A 25837-nucleotide genomic window follows, 5' to 3' on the forward strand; every position below is an offset into this window, starting at 1 on the left:
ACCCCTCTGATACCACACACTGCCGCACCCCCTCAGATGCACACCCGGCCCAGCCAACTCACTCCACACCCGGCCCCACACATCCCCACCACCTCAACCCCCTCAGATCCCCACCTGTCCCACCCCATTCACCCCCCACACACCCCAATTTCCCCCTGCCCCACCCACTGCTCACCCCACCGCTTCCAATCCCCCCTCCCCAAGTACCCCAGCCCCACACATCCCCGCCCCACCGATACCACCCCCTCAGATCCACACCCGCCCGGCCCACTCACTCCCCATCCCCCTGCCCCACCACACCCCCCTCCCATCCCTCCGCCCCACCCCCTCAGATCCCCACCTGTCCCATGCCATTCACCCCCCCAGCCCCCTACCCCATCCTTTCCAATCCCCCCTCCCCAAGTACCCCAGCCCCACACATCCCCACCACCTCAACCCCCTCAGATCCCCACCTGTCCCATCCCATTCACCCCCTACCCCCCAAACACCCCGATTCCCCCCTGCCCCACCCCTTCCAATCCCCCCTCCCCAAGTACCCCAGCCCCACACATCCCCGCCCCACCGATACCACCCACCGCCCCACCCCCTCAGATCCACACCTGTCCCATCCCATTCACCCCCTACCCCCCAAACACCCCGATTCCCCCCTGCCCCACCCCTTCCAATCCCCCCTCCCCAAGTACCCCAGCCCCACACATCCCCGCCCCACCGATACCACCCACCGCCCCACCCCCTCAGATCCACACCTGTCCCATCCCATTCACCCCCTACCCCCCAAACACCCCGATTCCCCCCTGCCCCACCCCAAATACCCCAGCCCCACACATCCCCACCACCTCAACCCCCTCAGATCCCCATCTGTCCCATCCCATTCACCCCCTACCCCCCAAACACCCCGATTCCCCCCTGCCCCACCCCTTCCAATCCCCCCTCCCCAAGTACCCCAGCCCCACACATCCCCGCCCCACCGATACCACCCACCGCCCCACCCCCTCAGATCCACACCTGTCCCATCCCATTCACCCCCTACCCCCCAAACACCCCGATTCCCCCCTGCCCCACCCCAAGTACCCCAGCCCCACACATCCCCACCACCTCAACCCCCTCAGATCCCCACCTGTCCCATCCCATTCACCCCCTACCCCCCAAACACCCCGATTCCCCCCTGCCCCACCCCTTCCAATCCCCCCTCCCCAAGTACCCCAGCCCCACACATCTCCGCCCCACCGATACCACCCACCGCCCCACCCCCTCAGATCCACACCTGTCCCATCCCATTCACCCCCTACCCCCCAAACACCCCGATTCCCCCCTGCCCCACCCCAAGTACCCCAGCCCCACACATCCCCACCACCTCAACCCCCTCAGATCCCCACCTGTCCCATCCCATTCACCCCCTACCCCCCAAACACCCCGATTCCCCCCTGCCCCACCCCAAGTACCCCAGCCCCACACATCCCCACCACCTCAACCCCCTCAGATCCACACCTGTCCCATCCCATTCACCCCCTACCCCCCAAACACCCCGATTCCCCCCTCCCCAAGTACCCCAGCCCCACACATCCCCGCCCCACCGATACCGCCCCAGATCCCGGCCCGGCCCCGCACTCACGGCGGATCTCCCGGCTCCGCTCCCCGCTCATCCCCCCGCTTCGCCGCCAGCTCCCGTCCCGCCGCGTTGGCTTCGCACCGGGCCCGCCCCCCGCGCCGGTCCCATTGGACGCCGATCCCCGGGGCTGCCCTCTCATTGGCCACCAGGCACCGCCGTCCCAGGAAACGAAGCCAATCACAAACTGAGCACGCCAATCCCGCCCTCCAAAGGGCCAGCCCCTCTTCTGATAGGCTGCAAAGGAAATCCACCCGCGGGACAGCTCCCAGCAGGCAACGCGCCACGCGCGGCCCGGAACTACAGCTCCCAGCATGCCGCGCACTGACGCCCCGCTCAGCCCCGCCGGTGGAAGCTTCCCGCCTCGCTGTGGCGCGGGCCGGTCCCTCAGGTCCGGGGCGGCCCGGCAGCGTTGCATGCTGGGACATGTAGTCCTGCGAGAGGAGCGAGGCAAACGCCTTTGTATCGCAAACGTGTCCGCCTGGAGCTCGGGCGGCCGCAGCCCGGCGGGCGGGCGGGCGCAAAGGGGATCGGTTCGGTGTCCGGTCGGCGCGGCTGACCGGACACCCAACGTCCGGTCCCCGCAGTAAGCGCCGCCGGGCCGGCAGAGCAGCGGCTCCCGCGCACCGGTAGGTAGCGGCGCTGCCCGGGCGGGGGCACCAGGGACGGGGGGCAACTCTCCCTGGGATGCCGGGGGGCGAGGGGGCAGCCGCGCATCGATTTCAGAACAAACCCGCCGCCGCCTCCGCTCCCCGGCTGCTTTCACCCCGGGGGCCCCCCCCGATCTCAGGGCTCGCGGGGCTCTTCCCGGGGGCTCCCCCGATCTCAGCCTGCGCCTGCCCCGGGCCACAGGGCAAGCGCTAGCCAGGGCAGGGCCAGCTCGGGCTTCAGACGCACGGCGACTGTCAGCACAAGGGTGCATCTCCCCAGTGCCCCCCATTTTAGAATCGCCGGGGGGCGGGAAATGAGCCCCTGCGCCCTTCTTCAGCCCCAGGGGGCTGTGGGGCTTTTGTATGTTCCTGTCTGGTCTGTAAGCAAGTCGTTTTTAAGTGAGGTGAAACGTGGGGGTGGCCAAGACAAATCAGACTCTTGCAAGGGGTGCAGTACATAAACCATACTGGGTCATCTAGCCCAGCGTCCTGTCTTCCGACAGCGGCCAACGCCAGGTGCCCCAGAGGGGATGAACAGAACAGGGAATCACCAAGTGACCCATCCCCTGTCGCCCATTCCCAGCGTCTGGCAAACAGAGGCCAGGGACACCACCCCTGCCCATCCTGGCTAATCGCCATTGATGGACGTATGCTCCATGAATTTTATCTAGTTCTTTTTTGAACGCTGTTATAGTCTTGGCCTTCACAACATCCTCTGGCAAGGAGTTCCACAGGTTGACAGTACTCCGGAAAAGTTTAAACTACTTTAAACCTTGTGGTACTACAGCGATTTGAATGACAATATTTTATCACACCCTAACGCAAAGGTTGTTTCATGGCACCCCACAACTGAAGCACTTTAAATAGCAGTACTTTCTGTACTCTTACTTTTTCAATGCACAGATGATTGATTGAAATGCTAAATGTAGTAGAATTTCAGTGAACCTTAGGTGTATAATAAGGAGGCTAAAATATATTTTTCAAAATCTTGCATCAGTAAGATCAAAACTAAAAATGAAATAAAATGGGCCATATTCTGTTCTCATTTACACAACTCCAAATTCAGAATAATGGTTGAGACCCATGCAGTGACTCCGATTTCCAGCAGTGCAAAGGAGGGCAGAATTTGCCCATTTGCAATTTTCATTGGAAACTGTGCTAGAGACAGCTATGGATAGGGATTCTCTGCTAAAAGACCTCCCTAAGTGGCATGCTATAGTGAACAATTCATTTAGCACATCTTACTGGTAGTATTAAAGTGTACCTAATTAGTAGAACTTACTTGATAGAACTTCTGTAAAGACTGGAACAAACATTGCCTTCTAGTAACATTAGACTTAGTGTAGGACCAATTGCAATGAATTAACTATGGTAAAACTATGTATGGAGATCATCCACAAGAGAACCTTTCCAGGGGGAAAGCAAGCCATTTTACAAGACGGTACCTAGATATAAAGTTCAACCAAGGGCTAGATCCTTAAACACATACATCACAAGTTATCAGCATCCAATACTCGGGCCTAGGTAAATGACGGGGCATTCTGGGGGCAGCTCTTGCTCTTTTTGTTGGAACACTGGAGATGAAACTAGAAGCTGAAGAGATCTGAAAAGAAACCCCTCTGGGTAATGTAGAACTACCCCCATTGTCTTGCTGCTGGGCATCTTTTACCCTCTCTGAGCTTTTTCCTTTAATTTCTTTAGGGCACTGTCTTAGGCATTAGAGGTCTTGTCTACACCACAGAGTTTTGTCGACAAAAGGCAGCAAAACAGTGGAGGAGCTAATAAAATAAAGCTACATCGTGTCAGTAAAAGCACTGGCTTTTACTGGCATCATGATTGCCTGGCAGACTGCAATATACTTCTGCTGTGAAAGGTTAGAAAGCCTCTCAAAAGTAGGATGAACTCACCAAAGATGACATAGATCCATTCAGCAGATGAGGGTCTGAAGGCATTAGTTCAAACCCTTTTGGGGGGGAAGGGAACTTTGTAATTGGTAGGCTGGAGGATGAAGGAGATGCAGGATCCAGGGACCAGCAACCCACCCTCCCCTCCCCCTCCCCCGGAAAGTTCACCACAGGTAGTGCAAACTCAAGGCTTTGGCCAGGGGAGGCACAGCACTGTGCAGAGCGATGGGCACGAGAAAGGAGTCAAAGGAGCCACCAGCTGATTGACAGCTCAGGCTGGGTGAAAGCAATTTAAGGGACTTTCCAGTACACAGGGCAGCCGGGATCCTGAGCAAGGTGCGGGGGCGGCTCAACCGGAAGGGGGGGGGGGCCCTTGGGTGGAAGGGGCGGGGCTGGGGCCAGACTCCACCGGCCAGCCCTTCAGCACGGTCCAGCAGCGATTTAAAGGGACTGGGGCTCTTTGCCATCTCCGCCACTAGCGCTATCCCGGGGCTCCCGGCCACTGCCGGGAGCCTTGGGCCCTTTTAAATTGCCGGGCCCTGGGGAAGCTGCCCCTTTGGCCCCCATCATCAGCGGCCCTGCTGGTATGGTCAGCTGTGTACCGGCTCTTACCGGTATGCTGTACTGGACCGCGCCAGCTTACTTTCATCGCTGAGCTCAGGGTTAGGGATTGTGTGACTCCTGCGTGCACAAACACACACACTCCTCCGTGTGCCTGTCTTAAAGGGCCAGCACTCCTGCATGTCAAGGCTTGGGTATGAATCTTGGGGGGGCGGGGAGGGCAAATACTCCTCTCCCCTTCCTAAATGGTGCCCCTGGACCTGGGGGAGGGATCCTGCCAGCGCACAGCATTTGAGGAGCATGGCCGGGTCCACTATCCATAATGGCCCATCCTGCCTTCTCAGCTTCCCAGGCCCCGGCTCTCTCCAGCATCATCGCACCTGGACACAGAAGCCAAAAACCCAGACGGGTGGCAACCCTACCCCTTGCTCCAGGAATCAACCCCCACCTACGCCCAATCGTGCTCCGAATGCCCTCGGCCCAGGGACCGATGCTGCCTCTGGCTCCAGGGACTGCTCCCACAGTGCTCTGCCCCCTATTGCCCCTGTCCTGACTTCTCTGACACAACATTCAGCAGAGGTTTGAACAACAGATACCATGTGTTGAGTCAATGTAGTACCAACAAATGAAGGCGAGCCTGAGAAACCCGTGACAATTACAGCTTCTCAGTCACTGGAAGGTTCTAAGGAATGACTGGTACCTAATACGTAAATATAAACACTGGGGGGGGGGTGTTGACTTATGAACTAAATTCTCTGTGTGCTGTCTTCTGGCTGGGGGTTTTCTGTCTTAAAGGTTAAAACCAGACTCTGACTCTTATCTTAATACAGTTGACTTAATATATCAACATGTTAGGGCCTTGTTTTGTTAATCTTGAGAGCAGCTGGTATCCAATGTAAATTATATTGTTAAATTATCGTTTTCACGTCATTTTGTCATGGCTTAATAATACTCTACCAAACATGAAAAATGGGGACACTGTAAGCATGCCGTTTGATGTGCTAGCCGCAGCGGTTAATGCTCTCCCCAGGGTGGTGCTAACTGAACTGATGCAAATACACAGAGATGTCCTTGCAGAACTGGATGTTACCCAAGCTGGTCAAAATACCGCTGTTAACTTTAGCTGCACTGAAAACAGCTTGTGACAAATTAGAGAGGCTAATATATAAAAAGTCCAGTTTTAAGGGGACCGGTGCAGTCTCTAGTCAGAAGTATTGACCGGACACCAAAAGTGAGTTACCACGATTGTCTATCTTCTTCTAGCGTCCTGTAACAAATAAAACCTGTAATTAGCGTACTCAATCGGCCAAAAACCAGGGGATTGACTCTTTGAATAACTTTTTTAGTGCGCCACCACAAGCAGCGGGGAGCAACTGCCACACACGCTCAACACTTTTATCTGGTGGCTGACCTGTGCTTGCAGCCAGACTAGCGCGAGGGTGAAATGGCGGAACCCGAAAAGAAAAAGAGTCGAAGGCTCTGCTCTTTTAAAGATGAGTGGCTACAACTCCCAGAGTATCGGAACTGGCTTACAAAGGCAAGTGAAGACTCGGGATATTGTTCTATTTGTCGTGTTCAATTCACGGTTAAGTTTGATTCTGTAAAAGCTATTAAGCATCATGCAGAGACAAAAGGTCACAGAATCAAAGTACAAGGACAGGTATGGTCCAGTACTAGCAATAAAGTCTCCATAAAGACTGATAACGCCAAAGAACAACACATATGCACGGCTGAATTGCTTTTAACATATCACGGAGTTAAACACCACCACAGCTACCGTTCTCAAGATTGTGGAAATAAACTGTACCACTCCATTTTCCCTGATTCCAAGATAGCTTCCAAAATTCACTGTGGAATGACAAAAGCAGAAGCTTTGATTGAGACTGTATTAGCACCCCATTCATTGAAACTGGCTGTGCAAGACATTGGATCAACACCTTTCTCAATGGCGACAGATGCGTCTAATAAAGGGAACACTGTATTATTCCCAGTTGCCGTCCGCTATTTTAATAAAGATAGGGGACTCTGCATGTCTATCATAGACTTTTTTGAGGATGCAGACGAAACATCAGAGGCAATCGCAAACAACTTAAGAAATTGTCTTCAAAATTCCGGTCTGATACAGAATAAAATTGTGGCATATGGAGCAGTCAATTTTGGAGAAAATAAGTCTGTTTTTCTGCACCTAAAACAAATGTTGGATTTACCAAACCTTGTGCCAGGGTATTGCAGTGCTCACATAGTACACAATACAGCGAAACATGGCTTGAATATGCTCTCTTACGATGTAGAATATTTGGTCATCAAGGTCTTCAGTGAATTCTCATCCAGTGCAAAGAATATCAGTGAACTTAAAGAATTCTTTGACTTCATGGAGACAGAATACTTAGAAATCTTACACCAGGCACCTAAACGTTTTCTGACCCTTTTCACTGCCGTAGACAGGTTACTGAAGGATTGGCCTGCACTCAAATCTTACTTTGTGAACAAAGGAGAGGAAGATGTAAGCCGCGCAGTATGGGCCTTTCTTGCTGAGCAAGAGGACACAGTTTCTGATGATGAAACTGTTACGCTTCCCGAACTGTACATCTACTTTGTGCACAACATTATGAGCCAATTTAACAACACCATAAAGGTTCTTGAAAGTGATTACATTCAGGTAACCGAACTCTATGCTATATTCAACAAGCTGAGAAGAGAGATTCAGAATCGACAAGAGAAAGGCTTCTATGGGTACAAAGTGACACAGTTCCTGAAGAAGCTACCACTTAATGAGCAGAATAAATTTGTTGGCGATGCCCAGCGGGCTTACACACGCATGCTACAGTACCTGGAAAAGTGGTTTGATTTCAGCGAAAACTCTTTCTATAAGTTGTGTGCACCACTCAATCTGGACGAGCCTCTTCAGCTAGACAAACTGTGCGCGTTGTCTACAAACTTGAACATTCAAGTGAACATAGATGAATTATTTACAGAAATGTGCGTATTGAATGATGTGCTACCAATCCTCAAGAGTTCAATAAACGATGCTGAATCGACACAGTGCCAGCAGCAAGAGCGTCACCATCAAATCAATGTCTCTGAGGTGTGGGTAGAGCTCTTTAAGTGCTGCGAGGCCCCAAACTTGCTTAGAATTGTGCAGCACGTGTTTGCTGTTCCACCCAGCAACGCATTTGTGGAACGCGTTTTCAGCGTTATGAAGAACTTGTGGGCTGATGAAAGGACTCGGCTCCAGGTGGACATGGTGAAAGCTGAGCTGTTCGTGCACTTCAACTATAAAATGACATGTGCCGAGTTTGCTGGATTTTTGCAGACAGGAGTAGCTAAGGAGCTTGTGGCAGCAGCAACAAATGATCAGAAGTTTCAGTTGCCACGCACATCACCCTGTCCGGTCTAGACTGCACGCTGCTAGAATACGATAGCATTATAGTCATATTTTCTTATCCTAAAAAAAGTTAAACCAGTAAGTACACTATATGGAGTTAGAATATGAATTAGCAGTGTATATTTGAGGTTGCTTTAACTTCATTACTTGGGGGCCAGGCAGACTCTGAGCTGACCTACAACGAAGGTGACTTTAAACCCTGTCGCTGTCCTGTTCGTGCCTCAAGTGGAGAAATAAATGCACAGAGAATTGAGGCCTATATGTTTGCATTGTTCTACATAAATATAAATACCTTTACAATGAAAGTTCTTTGTGGCTGTGCTAGGGAGTTTCTTGCCCTGTTCTTGTTATATTTTTGTTTTACTTCTGAGGAATAAAGATGATGCAAAGTTTGTATGAAATGATTATGCAGTATCTGGTGACATGTCCAAAAATGTCAAACTTTGCACCTAACTGTATATTAAAGTGCACACAAAAAACCCCATCTGGTTTTCAGAGGTTTGGTGGGTGCTCAGCCCCACTGAAAGCCTACTTAGCTTTATTAAGCTCTTCAAATTGAGATGCCTAATTTTAGGCAGTGAGGTTTGAAAGGTTTTACCTAGGTCTTTCAGACTTGATAAGTGATTAGGTTTCAATGTACCTTTATCAATTCTGTTCTTTTTTGTTATGCCTGGAACCAGTGTAATTAAACATCTACCTTGGGTATATGCAAATACCAGGGCACAGATCCGATGAAATCAAACAACATCTCACCATCATGTTGTACTTTCCTCCCTAGCAGGAGCGATGGAGTTGGCAACTTGGATCCAGTCCTGCCGTGTATGTGTTATCAACCACTAGTGCCAGTGGGATTGAGGGATTCTTCACTCTTCGTGGCACTGGGCCCAGCTTGAACCGTTCCAATTTGTGTGTTCATTTCCTGTTTACAATATCTGCACTTAGGCATTTAGCACCTGCCTGCGATCCAAGAGGGCGGGGATCCAGGTAGCCTAGCCACTTTTGTAATGGACGTTGTTCCACACGTCTTTGAAACAGCAGCAGATGTGGGATTTTTTTGCTATTTAAAGTCCTAATGTGATTCATAAACCTGCATGAAGATGTTAGTCTTGAAAGGATTGAATGATAAAACAGTTTTTGTGGGCAAGGGTGTTGTTCCCCTGTAGTTCCTGAGCTCTTTGTAAATAATAATGAGCTTATCTTCATCAAACTCCTGTGAAATAGGGAAGTATCACTGATTTCCACTTTACTAATGAGGAGCTGAGGCAACAACAGGTAAGTTGCCTGACCTTGATCACACAGGAATTACATGGCAGAGTTGTGAAATGAGCCAGGTGATCCTTAGTTCCAGTCCAGTCCTCTAACTGCAAGAGCATCCCTGTTACTGTTAAGTGATGCTGATTGTACTAGCACCTGACAGCCAATGTTCCCTCTAATTTTTTACATCCATGTGCAGAATGAATTTTGTTATGCGCACCAATATGGAGGTGATGTGTGGGAAGGGGTGGGGCCAAGGGATTCAGCATGTGGGAGGGGGCTCAGAGCTGGGGCAGAGGTTTAGGGTGCAGGGGGGGTGAAGGCTCTGGGGTGGGGCCAGGGTGTCATAGCTCCACAATTAAAGAAATGTACTAACTTTTATATGCATCTGTTAATGGGCAGTTTCACTTTAATTAGCATTGGGATTCACCTTTTGTGAACCTCTTAGCTCTTGTCTACTGACCCGTTGTTGCTTTGAAGAATTTATCAGGATCATTCTGGCTGTACACTTCAATGTAACACCCCAGCAATTAGCAGTGTTTGACAACACAGTGTGGGTACTTTCTTATGGAGATTGTAAGAAACCTGAATTTTGGTTTCACACCAGGCTTTGCACACTAAGCTCTATTTAAATGGGTTGTTTTCAGTTTAGCACTCCGTATGGGTTTAAAATATGTGGTGTCACCTGACGGGTTTTTGTTACTTGACTGGAGTTGGATTGGACGATTTAGCACGCTAGGGGGCTTTGGGGAATTTTACGTTTTCTTTCTTTATAGGAGAGACATTAAAGCTTAATTTTTTTAAGCGTCCTTTTAGAGCAGAGATTTAAAGTAAGACTCAAAGAAAAAGGAACGCCATTCTGTAAGAGTTTCATCTGTTCATGCTTTTTGATTTAAGTCTCTTTGTTAAATAATACAGCTGGATGACCAAAGAATCCACAAATGGTATATATTACTATATTCTGTGCACTGAGATTAAGTCAAAATTCTGACAGTGATTAACCTGTTGCTTTTGCCACTCTGTTAAACGGTAAACTATGAATGTAGAAAATACCTGACAGGCAAGTAAAAGTGTGAAAACATAATTGCTAGAAATAACTAGCACTGTGGTGACAGTCTGTTACTCGTGTGCTATTACTAATGAGTTACCTTGTACTTACAATTAGTGCTGCAAGCTCTTTGGGAAAAGCCACCTGGTGAGCAAGATCAGCATTGCCAATCCCATGAGTGGAAAAATCACCAGTCAGCCTCCCAAACTCATGTGATCAGTCAGTGCCCCATAGCAAACTGGACTCATCTCCTCCCCAGTGCAGGAAGCTCACCCCCATCAAAGCATGGAAATACTCAACCTCTTCTGCCTTCCCACCCTAGCTGAGGCAGGCACACACCTCTGGGCCTGGGGGATGTAGCTACTAGGACTCAGGGAGCGTGAGCTTTCCGTCCTCCCTCCTCACTGGTCCAGGACCAGCCCTTAACAGGAGGGCCTGAGGGCATTTGCCCCAGCTTTGGCCCTCAAAGCCTGCCTGTCACCTCACTGATTATGTGAGTGTTAGTTATGTAAAATGTTCAAAAGTCTCCAGGCTCAGCAATTCTACACTTTCATTGGTCCCTCCTGTTCAAACACACAGACACACACACACCCCGCAAAACTCCCACCTGTTAACCACTGCCCTTGGCTCTGGGATAAATACCATCCACAAGGATGAGAAATGCTGTAGCGTGTGACTACCCCGCTGCTCCCAAAACACACCGGACTCAGGGCAGTGTTCACAGCCAGTCTCACAGAGAGAAGGCAGCTCCCGTCCCTGCCCAGAACTATGAGCTCAGGCAGGTTCTGGACCACGGGATGGCTTCATTTTTGATCTCCCCAGTGAGGCTGCAGTGGGGTGGGTGGCATAAGCAATGACTGTTTCAGGGAACCAGGGAGCTGCATGAAAGGGATGGAGACACATACAGCCCCTGCTTAGAGGGTGTTGAGCCTGTGCCACAGGGATCATTCAATACACTAACTCCAGCTCAGTTACACACTCCGGCTCATGACCACAGCCGTGGCGGGTGTATCTGACCATCAAACCAACTAGGAACCTCCTGTACAGTCACAGCTGGAGGAGGCCTGCACCTTCCGACCACTGGTCACACTGGAAACTCTCTCGTCCCCAGGGAAATCCCACGTCCCCAAACATGGTATTTCTGACAGTTCAAGTGAGACAGCAACGAGGCTGCTAAAAGCACTGCCTGTGTAATGGGGCCTACAGCAGATACAGACCAAGGAAAGGGGTGAGGTAGTTGCCTTGATCAAAGGGAGCCTTTGCAGAAATGCCGGGGGAGGGCTTTAAAAAAAACAACCACCCCCCACAAACCTATTTTACATGTTTCAAGCAGGCTAGAATGGTTTTATGCCATTCCTAAGAGAAAGCAGCCAGTCTCACTGATCAGCATCACCCCCTCTGCAGCCTGGAGGCACAGCAGGTCATTTGTTCTCGCAGTCCCTAGGATGAGCGAGCTCCCGTCCCAACTGGCCTAAGCTCGCCTCCAGTGTATGGATTCGGTTTTTGTAAGTCATGGACCTGGACACAGGCACGATGCAAATTCCACTGCACTCAGCTGTGGCCAACACAGCATGAGAAATCCACAGGGCCGCGCCAGCATGAATGAGTAGGGGCTACAGCTCCATATATTTGAATTTAGCAGTTCTGCTTTCTTTCACGGCTAGCTCGCCTCTGTCTTCTCGCTGTCCCCTCAGTAACTCACCCCTGCTCTGCACAGTCTCTCCCCCTCACAGCACAGAGCTATTTTTTCACAATTCACATTTAGACTATCATTGAACACCAGATTATTTTTATGACTACTTTTTTGGTGCCCACTTAGAATCAGGCAGTCACCCCAAAACTGGCCCCAGCACACTGGCTATGACCTGCTATCCAAGCAGCTCGGAGGTATGTAGCTGATGAGTTTTTACGATGTTTTTTCCTCTATAATAACTACATTTCCTCTCTCAGCAGGTGAATGCTCAAGTCTTGGGCTGCCTCCTTTTACTCCCTCCTGGGGAGGGGTCCACAGCAAACACAGCCCTTCTTGTGCAGCCCCCAGGCTCCCTGCTTAACAGAACATAGCTCCCTGGTGGTTTTACGAAAATGCCCCCAGAGCAACTGGCTCCACATGGATTCTCCGATGTCTGATAAGTGTTGAGCGCCACCTAAACCTTTGTTCACAACTGGGACATTTATAGGGCCTCTTGCCCGTATGGGTTCTGATGGGCCATGGGCTGCAGCCTTCCCCGCACACGTCACATTTGTAGGGTTTCTCCCCAGCGTGGATTCACTGATGCTTGGTCAGGTTCGAGCTGCTGTTGAAGCTCTTCCTGCAGGCGCTACATTTGTAGGGTCTGTCCTCTAGGTGGATAACTTGGTGTTGGAGAAGCTCCACACTTCGCGGGAAGCCTTTCCCACACTCGCTGCACCCATAGGGCCTGTTCTCTGATGGGCAAGGAGGGATTTGCTCTGACCGAAGCTCTTCCCACGCTCAGAGCAGGTCCAGGGTCTCTCTCCCGTGTGCGTTATTTGATGCTGAATGAGAGCTGAGCTGTGACTGAAGCCTTTCCCACACTCGGTGCATTTGTAGGGTCTCTGCCCCTTATGGATCCTCTGGTGGACGAGGAGGGTGGAGCTCCAGTTGAAGCACTCCCCACATTCCCTGCACTGATGGGTCTCTCGCCTGTGTGGATCCTCCAGTGCGTGACGAAGGTTGAGCTCCAAGAGAAGCTCTTTCCACACTTGGCGCATGTGTAGGGTCGCTCGCTGGTGTGGATTCTCTGATGTCTGATCAGTTCCGAGCTCTGCCCAAAGGCCTTCCCGCAGTCAGCACGCTCATACCTTTTCTCCGCCCAGTGGATTCTCTGGTGTCTGGCAAAGGCAGAGCGCTGCTGGAAGCTCTCCCCACATTCAGTGGGATGGCAGGGGATCTGCTCAGCCTGGCTCCTCTGGCATCTTAGGAGTGCGGAGCACCAGCTGAACGGCTTCTCGCAGCCAAGGCACTTGGAGGGTTTCTTCGCGGAGTTGGTGCTCTGGTGTTTAATGAGCGCTGAGCTCAGCTGGCAGCTCCTCCCACACGCAATGCATTTGTAGGGCTTCTTTCCTATACAGATTCCCTGGTGTTTGATAAGGGCTGGGCACTGCCAGGAGCTTTTGCCTCATTCCTCACGTTTATAGGGTCTCTCTCCCCTCTGAGCTGGGCTCTAGTGCACAGCAACATCTTTGCACTTCTTGAGACGTCTCTCGCAGAGAGTGGATTTGCCCCACCGGTTCCATGTGGATTTTCTCTGCTGCGTTTGAACCCATGCTGACTTTCACTGTCTTTTCCCTGGTCCAGACTCTGGGAAACATTGCCCATGGAGCAGTCTGAAAAGATCTCATTGGCGCTCACCTTTCCAGGATCTTCCCGTAGAGTTTTCTCATTCTCACAGTCACTCTCAAGCCCATCGTCTGCAGAATGGAGAGAGAACCCAGACAAGATCACATCCAGCAGTCAGGAGAAAGGATCTCTCAGAAAGGAAAACTGCAAAGAGTAGGGCAGAAACAAGTAAAACACTAAGGAGATCAAAATCAGAAAGGCAATCCCCCAAAATCTGCCCCCAGGACAGCAAGCAGAGGGCAAATTCTGATTCACCAGCCAATCTGAACCGATGAGCGAGGACAGATCTACATGCAATGTCAGTGAAGGGGGTGGAGAGTTACAGCGGACATCTGCGTTCCTAAATGGACTGAAAGCGGCAGCTCTGTCAATGCCATGATGCGGTGCAGCTGTACTCTGACACATGGCTTGTCACAACAGGGTCATGGGTCTCCAGGCTTCCGGTCTCCTCTAGACTCCAGAGCTAACGGATCCATTTACCAGGTAAAAGACAATCCTGAGAGTCCACCTGGAGGCTTCCTGGCTCACATGTCACCACCCATGGTAATGGGGCCCCATCCTTGGTTGACTCTGGGGCCTCACCCTCACAAATGTGAATAATAATAATAGATTCTGCAATAGAAACTCATCACTTGCAAATGGTGGCCTGGATCCCCACTCTGGGCATGTGCTATCCCCCAGCCGGGACATGGTTCATGCCATTTCTCGCTGGGAGAAGCACAGTTTGGGCCTCACCTGCGAACTCGCATGGGCGCCGCGACATCTCTGGCGGGCCCGTTTCTCCATCCCGCTTCCCCCGGGGGCTCGGCCTGGCGGCCCGGTGTGGGCTCCCCCCACACACCGCCACGGCAGTTGGGATGGGGGTGGCGTCACATGGGCAGAGGGAGCCCGCAGGGGGATGCCAGCCCCAGCTCCGACCCCAGGCCCAGGCCCTGCTCCCCGCAGCAACCCCACGCCCCCCTGCAGCGACCCCCGCCCCAGCTCTGAACCCAGGCCCAGCCCCCGCTCCAACCCCAGCCCCTGCTCCCCGCAGCAACCCCAGCCCCCCCCCACTCCCTACAGCGACCCCTGCCCCAGCTCTGAACCAAGGCCCAGCCCCCGCTCCAACCCCAGCCCAGCCCGTGCTCCCCACAGCAACCCCAGCCCCCCCCCCACTCCCTACAGCAACCCCTGCCCCCGCTCTGAACCAAGGCCCAGCCCCCGCTCCAACCCCAGGCCCAGCCCGTGCTCCCCACAGCAACCCCAGCCCCCCCCCACTCCCTACAGCGACCCCTGCCCCAGCTCTGAACCCCAGGCCCAGCCCCCGCCCCCGCTCTGAACCCAGGCCCAGCCCGTGCTCCCCACAGCAACCCCAGGCCCCCCCCACACACTCCCTACAGCGACCCCTGCCCCAGCTCTGAACCCCAGGCCCAGCCCCCGCCCCCGCTCCAACCCCAGCCCAGCCCGTGCTCCCCACAGCAACCCCAACCCCACTCACTCCCCACAGCAACCCCAGGCCCCCCCCACTCACTCCCTACAGCGACCCCTGCCCCCGCTCTGAACCCAGGCCCAGCCCCCGCTCCAACCCCAGGCCCAGCCCGTGCTCCCCACAGCAACCCCAGCCCCCCCCCCCCACTCCCTACAGCGACCCCTGCCCCAGCTCTGAACCCCAGGCCCAGCCCCCGCCCCCGCTCTGAACCCAGGCCCAGCCCGTGCTCCCCACAGCAACCCCAGGCCCCCCCCACACACTCCCTACAGCGACCCCTGCCCCAGCTCTGAACCCCAGGCCCAGCCCCCGCCCCCGCTCCAACCCCAGCCCAGCCCGTGCTCCCCACAGCAACCCCAACCCCACTCACTCCCCACAGCAACCCCAACCCCACTCACTCCCCACAGCAACCCCAACCCCACTCACTCCCCACAGCAACCCCAGGCCCCCCCCACTCACTCCCTACAGCGACCCCTGCCCCCGCTCTGAACCCAGGCCCAGCCCCCGCTCCAACCCCAGGCCCTGCTCCTCGCAGCAACCCCAGCCCTACAGTGACCCCCGCCCCAGCTCTGAACCCAGGTCCCGCCCCAACTCCCCACAGCGACCCCGGCCCCGCCCCAACCCCAGGCCCCCCAGCGCCCGCTCCCACCCCGGGAGGCGAAGGCAGCCCGCTCACAGCGACACCGGAAGTGAATGCAGCCGGAAGTGATGCCGGGTGGACACGTGACCCCCCACCCCGCCCATCTCCCCTCACCTGAGGGGCAGCAAACTGCCGGGAGGGCGCATGCGCCCCGCTCCCAGCTGCACGCGCCCTGGCCCTGACCTCGCCCCCCCCCGTCCCCCAGGAGCGGGGGCGGGGAACCCCCTGGTGGGGGGGCAGAGACCCCTGGCAATGGCGGGGAGACCCCCTGGTGGGGGGGCAGAGACCCCTGGCAATAGCGGGGAGACCCCCTGGTGGGGGGGCAGAGACCCCTGGCAATGGGGAGGGAGACCCCCTGGTGGGGGGGCAGAGACCCCTGGCAATGGGGAGGGAGACCCCCTGGTGGGGGGCAGAGACCCCTGGCAATGGGGGGTCACCTGGTGTGGGGGGGGCAGAGACCCCTGGCAATGGGGGGCCACCTGGTGTGGGGGGAGCAGAGACCCCTGGCAATGGGGAGGGAGACCCCCTGGTGGGGGGCAGAGACCCCTGGCAATGGGGGGGAGACCCCCTGGTGGGGGGGCAGAGACTCCTGGCAATGGGGGGGACACCTGGTGTGGGGGGGGCAGAGACCGCTGGCAATGGGGGGGACACCTGGTGTGGGGGGGGGCAGAGACTCCTGGCAATGGGGGGGGAACCCCTGGCGCGGGGGGGGAGTTGCGAGCAGGGCAGGCCAGCAGTGCCCTGTGCCCCTGGCCCCTGGCACGTCAGGTTCTGCCTGAATAGCTGGCTCCGGTGCTCCCAGGCCCTTGGGGACCATATGGGGGGGCACCATGGGGCCTTTCAGAAAGATGAGAAACCACGAGATCCTTCCCTTAAGCTACCGGCCCAGGGAGCAACTGCCAGGAGTCAAGCAGCATTACTACGGCCACTCATGACCACAGCAGCCGGCATGTGTCCTCCCCTCGTGGACAGGATGCCAGGCTTAGGGATCTCACATCCTGCCCAAGGAAAGGAAGACAGGAGACCTCGCAGCTGGGCAATTATTTGTAACTCAATCAATATTCAACTGTGATTTTATTCCCACCCCTTGTCCTTCATCCGAACACAAGGGAGAATTCAGGGAGAGCCTTAGGGAAAGTTAAACATCTGGCCCAAGAGTTGTTGGGTTCCTGTACAGAATACAAAAAGAAAAGGAGTACTTGTGGCACCTTAGAGACTAACCAATTTATTTGAGCATGAGCTTTCGTGAGCTACAGCTCACTTCATCAGATGTTTACCGTGGAAACTGCAGCAGACTTTATATACACACAGAAATCATGAAACAATACCTCCTCCCACCCCACTGTCCTGCTGGTAATAGCTTATCTAAAGTGATCAACAGGTGGGACATTTCCAGCACAAATCCAGGTTTTCTCACCCTCCACCCCCCCACACAAATTCACTCTCCTGCTGGTGCTAGCCCATCCAAAGTGACAACTCTTTACATAATCAAGTCGGGCTATTTCCTGCATAGATCAAGGTTTTCTCACATCCCCCCCACCCCCATACACACACAAACTCACTCTCCTGCTGGTAATAGCTCATCTAAACTGACCATTCTCCAGGTTTAAATCCAAGTTAAACCAGAACATCTGGGGGGGGGGGGTAGGAAAAAACAAGAGGAAACAGGCTACCTTGCATAATGACTTAGCCACTCCCAGTCTCTATTTAAGCCTAAATTAATAGTATCCAATTTGCAAATGAATTCCAATTCAGCAGTTTCTCGCTGGAGTCTGGATTTGAAGTTTTTTTGTTTTAAGATAGCGACCTTCATGTCTGTGATTGCGTGACCAGAGAGATTGAAGTGTTCTCCGACTGGTTTATGAATGTTATAATTCTTGACATCTGATTTGTGTCCATTTATTCTTTTACGTAGAGACTGTCCAGTTTGACCAATGTACATGGCAGAGGGGCATTGCTGGCACATGATGGCATAGATCACATTGGTGGATGTGCAGGTGAACGAGCCTCTGATAGTGTGGCTGATGTTATTAGGCCCTGTGATGGTGTCCCCTGAATAGATATGTGGGCACAATTGGCAACGGGCTCTCCAAACAGAGCTCTCCAAACGCTGGGAGACTTAGTGACAAACAGCACAAACCCTCAAGACCATCAGTGACCCAGCAAAGACACGAGTGCTCTCAGGTCTCCTTCCCCAAGGATGGGTAAGCCACTGATCCCAAATCTTGAGGCGGGGGAATGGGAACACAATGATTCCCTGTGTTGGAATGTCGGACTCGATACAGCCATCCGTTCCCCATTCTCCTTCTGGAGTGCGAGATGGAGGAATCCACACTGCTGTTGAGTTCTGGGGCTTGATTCTCCTGCCCATTGTCCTTTCCCACTTGCCCTTGAAAGTGCATCTCTCCATTGTCTGAGACAACACATTCACTACAGATCTTACTACCTTTGTGAGATAAACACTTAAAACCCATACAGATTAAGATGCATCAGTTGTGTTACATGGTGCAAATTGTATGGTACGTGACTTCGCAGCCTGCTGACCTGAAATTGGGATGCCAAAGTCAAACCTCTGTGATGAATCACCCTTCCCAAGTATATACAAAAGCTGCTGCCCACCCCTCTGAACCAACTACATAGGATCCAGACCCAAACCGGGGGACCAAAGGCGGGTGTGTGTGTGTGAAGGGATTTATACAGGAGACTTAAAATGCCGCAGAATTCCTTCCTTGAGGGTAAAGAACTGTCTGACCTCAGTTCCATGATTCTTTATTTCTGCTGTACAAGACTTTCAACATCAAAAGAGGACCCCGAACTAGGTCCCCAAAAGTGTTTTGTGACTGTCTGGTTTTATAGTCCTGCCCATTACCACCCTCTCAGCAACTTTCAAGCAAACATCTATAGCAATAGTGAAGACCCGAGTTGACTTCATGGAGTATCTGGCACATTGCTCTTTTCGGGGTCAAAGGAAGGGATTTTAGGGTAGGGATTTTGTTTCTCTCTCTTTATTTGTCGCATCTGGGAGGTTGGTCGGGTTCATTGGGTAGAAGGGAGTGTCGTTATGAGTCATTCTTTTGCTGGAAAAGCCCTTTTGAAGAGGCTTTGCTGTGTTTCCTACCAACTCAAGACTTTAGATTCACCTGATTGCTTCTGGAAGTTTGCTCCCTAGCAGAGGATGCTTTGTCCCGTGCTGGGTGATCTGCGTTGTCTCAGACACAGCTGTCATGGTGGCTCATAGATCAAAATTCAGTCTTTCGCAGAGCTGGGGCATCATCCATTAATTGACCTTTTCTTTCTGCTTGGAAGTAATCTCGCCACACCTGCTGTGCAGTCTGTTTCCCTGTGGGCGCCCCGGCACTTGGTGTTATCTTAGTTGCATGCAATACAGCTAAAGTCTGGGGGGGGGCAGGGGCTAATGAAAGAAACTCTCAGCGCCGCCAAGCCTGGTGTCCAGGGAAATGACGGAGTGGTGCAGCCAGGGGCACTGGAACAGCGCATCTGGTGGCGGGTGCTGAGAGCCATTGAGCCAAACTGTGAACCCTGGATTTAATGGAAACCCCTTCAAGTGTGGAGGTGCTGCAGCCCCCCACCCCGAGTTGCAGCATCTGTGGGCATAGCCTCTGGGCCCCACTTCTGGAGGAGATCAGCATGGCCAGTAGCAGAATGGGAGGCCAAGGGCCCAGGCTTCGAAAGGCCTTGGAGGCAGAGCGCTCCTGACGCTCCCACACCGCAACGCTGGCCCAAGCAGGGCCGGTGCAGCAAAGCCAGGGCGCAGCTACCCTTGGAAACCTGGTCACGTTTAGACTGGGGGGCGGGGCGGGGCAATGCAGAGAACAGCTTAGGCACCACGCTGACACTTAATGTGGAAACCGTCCCCCCGGTCTGGAGCAACTAACCCGTGGGTGTCACGGTCGGATCAGATCCCTGGGTGAGGCCGTGGCAGAGGGTTGGGGTGTGGGAGTGAGGGCTCCGGCTGGGGGTGAAGGCTCTGTGGTGAGGCCAGGGATGAGGGTTCACCATGTGGGAGGGGGCTCAGGGCTGGGGCAGGGGGTTGGGGTGTGGGGGCAGGGTGAGAGCTCTGGCGGAGCGTACGGGCTCTGGGATGGGGATGAGGGGGTTGGGGTGCAGGAGGGAGCTCCCCCCAGATCTCTCTCCCTGCAGCAGCTCTGGGGCTGGGGGAGAGGACTGCGCGGCCCTTTATAGGCTGCTGCACAGCCGCGCAGCTTAGAGGGAACTTAGGTGACCACACTCGTCCCTGCTAGCGACTGATGGCATGGGGGAAAGCCGCCCAGAACAGGCTTTATTTGCACTGGTGTCCTAGCTCTGCCCAGGTGCCCAGCTGTAAGGATAAGGTCTCTTTCTGTAGCCATATTGTCAGGTCTGAGGTCTTTTCCTTGAGTAAGCAGCAGCAGCCATGAGCAAAGAAGAAGCAGGAAGTCACAGCCTATCAGGCTGGTAAGCGGCTCCTGTCCCCGTAGCACCCACCAGCACCAGCTAAAGAAACAGATCTTAAGCTGGTTAAAGAAAACGTTGTTTGAAGCCTCCTGTCTGGCAAGGACTCACGTCTCACCAGCTGTGACTGTCAAATCCCCCCTTCTATTGTTCTGCCTTCACGGTCCCCACTTCTCCAGGGTTTCTCTGTAGGGTCTGGCTGGCTGGTTCCTTGCTTGGTTCTGTCTGTTGCGTGGCTAGTCTTGCAAGGTGTAAGTCAGCTAAGGTGGTGGGGTCTGAAGGGGCTAGGACTGGTGAGAAGTACTGTCTTGTACTTTAAAATGACGGGTGAAGGCCCAGCTACGCAGGACTCAAGTTTCGCTGTATGAACTGGGGTCCACAAGGAAGTGCTTTGGGACCAACTCCAGGACACAGCCCAAGAGCAGAGGTGCCAGACCTCGGCACCCAGCCCGTGACACCGGGCAGAAACTGGAGTCCCCGGATGACCTGATCCTGACTGGCCACCAGGGAAAGCTCCGGTCTCCTTGGGAGCGGGGAGCGTTGTGTGCTCAGCATGTGTGTTCTGTTGTGGTGACTGGTAATCAACAGAGGTTAGGGTTATTACTGTGTGAGGCTCTTTCTCTGGGAAAAGACCCCGTAAGCCTGCCACGTGCAAGGTCACGCCCGAGCCCTAGGAACTGTTGCGGTTGTGGGGAGTGCCATTCGAGCAAAGGCATATGACGAGTTAAGGAGTGGGACAGTCATGTTTTGGGAGGGGAGTTAGGGGGCTGAGCGTGGGGGGAATGGGGCAGGGGAGCCCCCAGTCAGCAAAACGGCTGAGCAAGCCCAGTGGTGGGGACAGGCTGAGGATGCTGCTGCTGGCAGCTTCGTGCCCCACCCTGGCTGGGGAGGGCGCAGCCTATAATGGTGGGGGAGGGCTCCCGCATGGATAGGGGAGACAGGAGGGGGGAAGGGGACAGGTCAGTGCCCTGGGGAGGGGGATCCCCCAGCCCTTCACTGCAAAACAGCCCACCCACAGCCCACCACCAACACCCGAGATGGAGGGGACAGTTCAGTGCATGGGGGTTCCCCGATACTCTCCACAGTGAAATAGCAACCCCTGACCCCCCGCCTGCAAGCCAGCTGCTGAGGGCAGGAGGAGGAAACCTTCCAGCTGCGCCTCTTCTGCGCCTCTGACCCAGGCTCCCCCACCCCCCAAAATTCCCCTGTTCCAGACCCTGCCCCCCCAAACGCAGGGTCTGCCAGGCCGGGCAAGTGGCTGTGTGCCCTGGGGCTGCACTGAAGGGCCAGGGCCGGGAGGGGAGTGGAAAGCTGCAGTCTGGGGGGGCAATGCCCCTAATGCCCCCCGATCTCCGTCCTGGCTGTGACATTACAATGTTGCTCTGATGCAGCAGCGAGTGGACAATTGACGCAGGGAAAGTGCTCCGGGGAAACGCTGCACCTGCGGCTCCTCGCGTCAGCCCGACGCTTCATGTGCCCTTATTGCGGGGCTGGGGGTCAGCCACTAAACCTCCCGCCCTAAGCCTAATGCAGGGGGGAGGGGACAGGTGTTTCTACCTGGAAGGGCAGTTTAAAAGGCCTAGCGATTCATTGCCCCGGGACCCCCTTCTGACAACAAAAATTACTACACGACCCCAGACCTGAAAACGACTGAGCCCCACCACCCTGGGGGGCCAAAGCCCAAGGGCTTCAGCCCTGCGAGCGGGGAATCGTCGCCTGTGGGGGGGTCAGTTGTCCCAGATTTCTGGGCAGGCGCGCCTCTTTTGGACTGTTAAAAGCAACCCCGAGACACCGAAACCGGCCCCCACTGCAGCTGCCCCCAGTGTTTCGCTCCTTTCCCCTGCCCGCTGGAGATGGGAGAATTTTTCTCATCATCTTTTGCAGCCCCTGCACCTCCTGGGCTTGCTCCAATTCATGGGTCTGTGGGGTTTGTCCTGCCTCTCTGGCTGGTTCCTCTCCCCTCCCACACACTGACGGCCCCTCGCTCTGGTCCTCAGCCTTTGGTCCTTTGCCCCCGTCTCCTCTGCCCCGGTTCACGGCTTGCCCTCCCCACCTATTTCCTCAGACATCCCTCCCATCTCCCTCCCTGCTCTCCCTGCCCCCTCACACCATCCCCCCAGCATCTCTCTCCCCGCAGGACGGGGGAGTCCATCGCTAGAGGATCAAGCTGAAGGATGGCAGGGGGGGTTGGGCGAGAGGATGTGGCTCCTGTCTGGCAGGGTGAACGGGCCACACGGGCCAGAGTGTGGTCACCTGAGGGCTGAGGGGATTGCGCTGGGAAAGGGGCCAAGCCAACCAGAGGGGACTGACCCACAGGAGAGGGGACCCCCAATGAAGGAAAGTGGGATCACCTCAGAATGGGGTGGGGGGGAGGGGATGGAAAGGGGGACTGAGTGGGGCAACCCACCCCAGCAGGCAAGTGCCAGAAAGGGGGGCAACCACCCCAGTGGGCAGGAGGGGCAGACCCCCGAGAGAACTCAGCAGCCAGGGGCATGCAGGAGGACTCCTTAGAATCATAGAAGATCAGGGTTGGAAGGGACCTCAGGAGGTCATCTAGTCCAACCCCCTGCTCAAAGCAGGACAGGTCCCCAACTAAATCATCCCAGCCAGGGCTTTGTCAAGCCTGACCTTAAAAATATCTAAGGAAGGAGATTCCATCACCTCCCTAGGTAACACATTCCAGTGTTTCATCACCCTCCTAGTGAAAAAGTTTTTCCTAATATCCCACCCCTAAACCTTCCCCACTGCAACTTGAGACCATTACTCCTTGTTCTATCATCTGCTACCACTGAGAACAGTCTAGATCCATCCTCTTTGGAACCCCCTTTCAGGTAGTTGAAAGCAGCTATTAAATCCCCCCTCATTCTTCTCTTCCGCAGATTAAACAAGCCCAGTTCCCTCAGCCTCTCCTCATAAGTCATGTGTTCCAGACCCCTAATCATTTTTGTTCCCCTCCGCTGGACGTTTTCCAATTTTTCCACATCCTTCTTGTAGTGTGGGGCCCAAAACTGGACACAGTACTCCAGATGAGGCCTCACCAGTGTCGAATAGAGGGGAACGATCACGTCCCTCAATCTGCTGGCAATGCCCCTACTTATACATCCCAAAATGCCATTGGCCTTCTTGGCAACAAGGGCACACTGTTGACTCCTATCCAGCTTCTCGTCCACTGTAACCCCTAGGTCCTTTTCTGCAGAACGGTCCCTAGTCTGTAGCGGTGCATTGGGTTCTTCCGTCCTAAGTGCAAGACTCTGCACTTGTCCTTGTTGAACCTCATCAGATTTCTTTTGGCCCAATCCTCCAATTTGTCTAGATCCCTCTGTATCCTATCCCTCCCCTCCAGCGTATCTACCTCTTCTCCCAGTTTAGTGTCATCTGCAAACTTGCTGAAGGTGCAATCCACACCATCCTCCAGATCATTTATGAAGATATTGAACAAAACCGGCCCGAGGACCGACCCTTGGGGCACTCCACTTGATACCGGCTGCCAACTAGACATGAAGCCATTGATCACTACCCGTTGAGCCCGACAATCTAGCCAACTTTCTATCCACCTTATAGTCCATTCATCCAGCCCATCCTTCTTTAACTTGCTGGCAAGAATACTGTGGGAGACAGTGTCAAAAGCTTTGCTAAAGTCAAGGAACAACACGTCCACTGCTTTCCCCTCATCCACAGAGCCAGTTATCTCGTCACAGAAGGCAATTAGATTAGTCAGGCATGACTTGCCCTTGGTGAATCCATGCTGACTGTTCCTGATCACTTTCCTCTCCTCTAAGTGCTTCAGAATTGATTCCTTGAGGACCTGCTCCATGATTTTTTCCAGGGACTGAAGTGAGGCTTACTGGCCCAGGATCCTTGCTTGCACCCAGAAGCCAGTGGCCGGCAGAGAGCTCGGGGAGGGCAGCCTGCAACCCAGGTCTCCAGGCTGCCCAGCTCAAGCCACAGCACAGCCGGTGCCAGACCCCACAGGACCTGGGTGCAGAGGAGGCATGAGGCAATGACCTGCATGAATAGGGCTCAAGTCCTGCTGTGGCCTGGGCTCTGCCCCAGGAACCTGGACCCAACGTTCAGGGAACCAGAGCCACACCCCCAGGCTGTGATCGTCTCAGAACGGGGGGGGGGGGGGTCTCTCCAGACTAGCTGAGCACCATGGTCCCTTCTGGCCTTCACGGTCCCGCAGAACCCCAGCAGAGGGCACAGGAGCAGGAAGTCAGGGCGACTTCCCTGTGGGAAAGGGACCAAGCCCTTTCAAAGCAGCGCACTCACCCAGTACAGCCCAGGAAGGGCTGGTTTGAACCCACCTGCTATTCCAGCCAAGCCGAGAAATGCTCCAGGCATCAGTGTCCATCCCCCAAACGCCTGACGAAAGGCGTGTCCGGCTTGGTGGGCCGCATGGACCGAGCCGCAGCACGCTTCCATCTCCCCAAGCAGACAGGGGTGCGTTAATTCGTTTACTTTCAACTTTCAAATGTGACTCCGAAGTGGAGCCTGCCCATTGGCTCACCTCCTCTCTCCATGCTCAGTCACTCACACCCAGCGCCCTCCTCCGTTGGCACGACATTTCAACGTCGAGCTCTCTCCGGCGCGCGCCCCACAGCGCTCAGGCCGGCACGCACGGCGTGGAGTGCAAGCCGCACGGTTTCCTGCGGGACTGGTCAGATGGTGACGTCTGTGCCAGAATTGTCAGATGGTGACGTCTGTGCCAGAATTCCCCCGGCTGAGGTCTTTCCGGCACCGCTGGGTGTCCCGTGCGGCCCCCGCGAGCCGCTCGGTCACGCACGCAGAACTCTTCAGGAGGCTGTTTCGAAGGGTCACATGAAGCCAAACAGCAGCAGCTATCCCCCCCGAGGTCCTATTGCACGAGGTAGCACTCTCCCCTCACCCTGTGTTCGCATCATCCATCGGCGGCACCTCGCGTGTCTGCTGGCACCATCAGCAATGGGCACGAGGCCTTTCCGGGGAACGGGCGACGAGCAAAGTGGAGGTGGCAGGTGCCAGGATTAAAGAGGGGAACATGGCATCTCTTTGTTGCTACTAGAGAGGAGCTGGATCCTTTCAGGTCAGAGGACAGAGGTCAGGCAGAAACCGGGGATGGAGGCGGACTGGCACTGCCTTCTTTCTGTTCTTTTGCCAGCCACGTCTCTCTTCCTCACGGGCTCTCGCACGTTTCTTTGCAATAAACAGCAGCAGCAGCGAGCCGCCCGTCAAACCAAACTCAAACATCCTGCTACATGTGGAATACACGATCTGCCAGCTTCTATGCCCCTTCCCCAGCCAGGCCCAGGTGTGGCTTGGGGAGCACGAGGCTGGCCAAAGGGCAGAGTAGAGCAGGTATTTCCCACCCCAGCAAACAGGTTTAACCTGTAGGACGACAGGGGTCCGGTGTATATTTTTAGCCCATAGTTGTGGGGGGGGGGTTAAGATGTAGGCCCCACTGAACACACAGCTGCAGAAGGAACGTGGAGAAAACAGCCCCACTCGTGTTGGGCTTTGCAGCGTTACTGCCCT

General features: G+C 54.5%; 1 protein-coding gene and 1 long non-coding RNA gene across 2 annotated transcripts; one reads left to right on the forward strand and one right to left on the reverse strand.

The window, feature by feature from the left end:
- Positions 1–2007: 2007 nt before the first annotated feature.
- Positions 2008–9605, forward strand: LOC140906266 (uncharacterized). The gene is made up of 2 exons (XM_073329892.2): positions 2008–2235; positions 6068–9605. Exon 2 carries the CDS (start codon positions 6166–6168, stop codon positions 8116–8118), a length of 1953 nt encoding a protein of 650 aa, XP_073185993.1. The 5' UTR covers positions 2008–2235; positions 6068–6165; the 3' UTR covers positions 8119–9605.
- Positions 9606–10509: 904 nt separating this feature from the next.
- Positions 10510–14704, reverse strand: LOC140906268 (uncharacterized). Its single transcript, XR_012157055.2, has 2 exons — positions 14505–14704; positions 10510–13913 (listed from the first exon to the last, which is right to left on the reverse strand). It is a non-coding gene; the product is annotated as an uncharacterized LOC140906268 (long non-coding RNA).
- Between the last annotated feature and the right edge of the window lie 11133 nt (positions 14705–25837).

The sequence above is a fragment of the Lepidochelys kempii genome, chromosome 2 (genome assembly GCF_965140285.1).
Source record: "Lepidochelys kempii isolate rLepKem1 chromosome 2, rLepKem1.hap1, whole genome shotgun sequence".
Lineage (NCBI taxonomy): Eukaryota > Metazoa > Chordata > Testudines > Cheloniidae > Lepidochelys > Lepidochelys kempii.

Coding starts and splice junctions, on each gene's coding strand:
- LOC140906266 (XM_073329892.2), top strand. CDS start 6,166: ATGGCGGAACCCGAAAAGAAAAAGAGTCGAAGGCTCTGCTCTTTTAAA.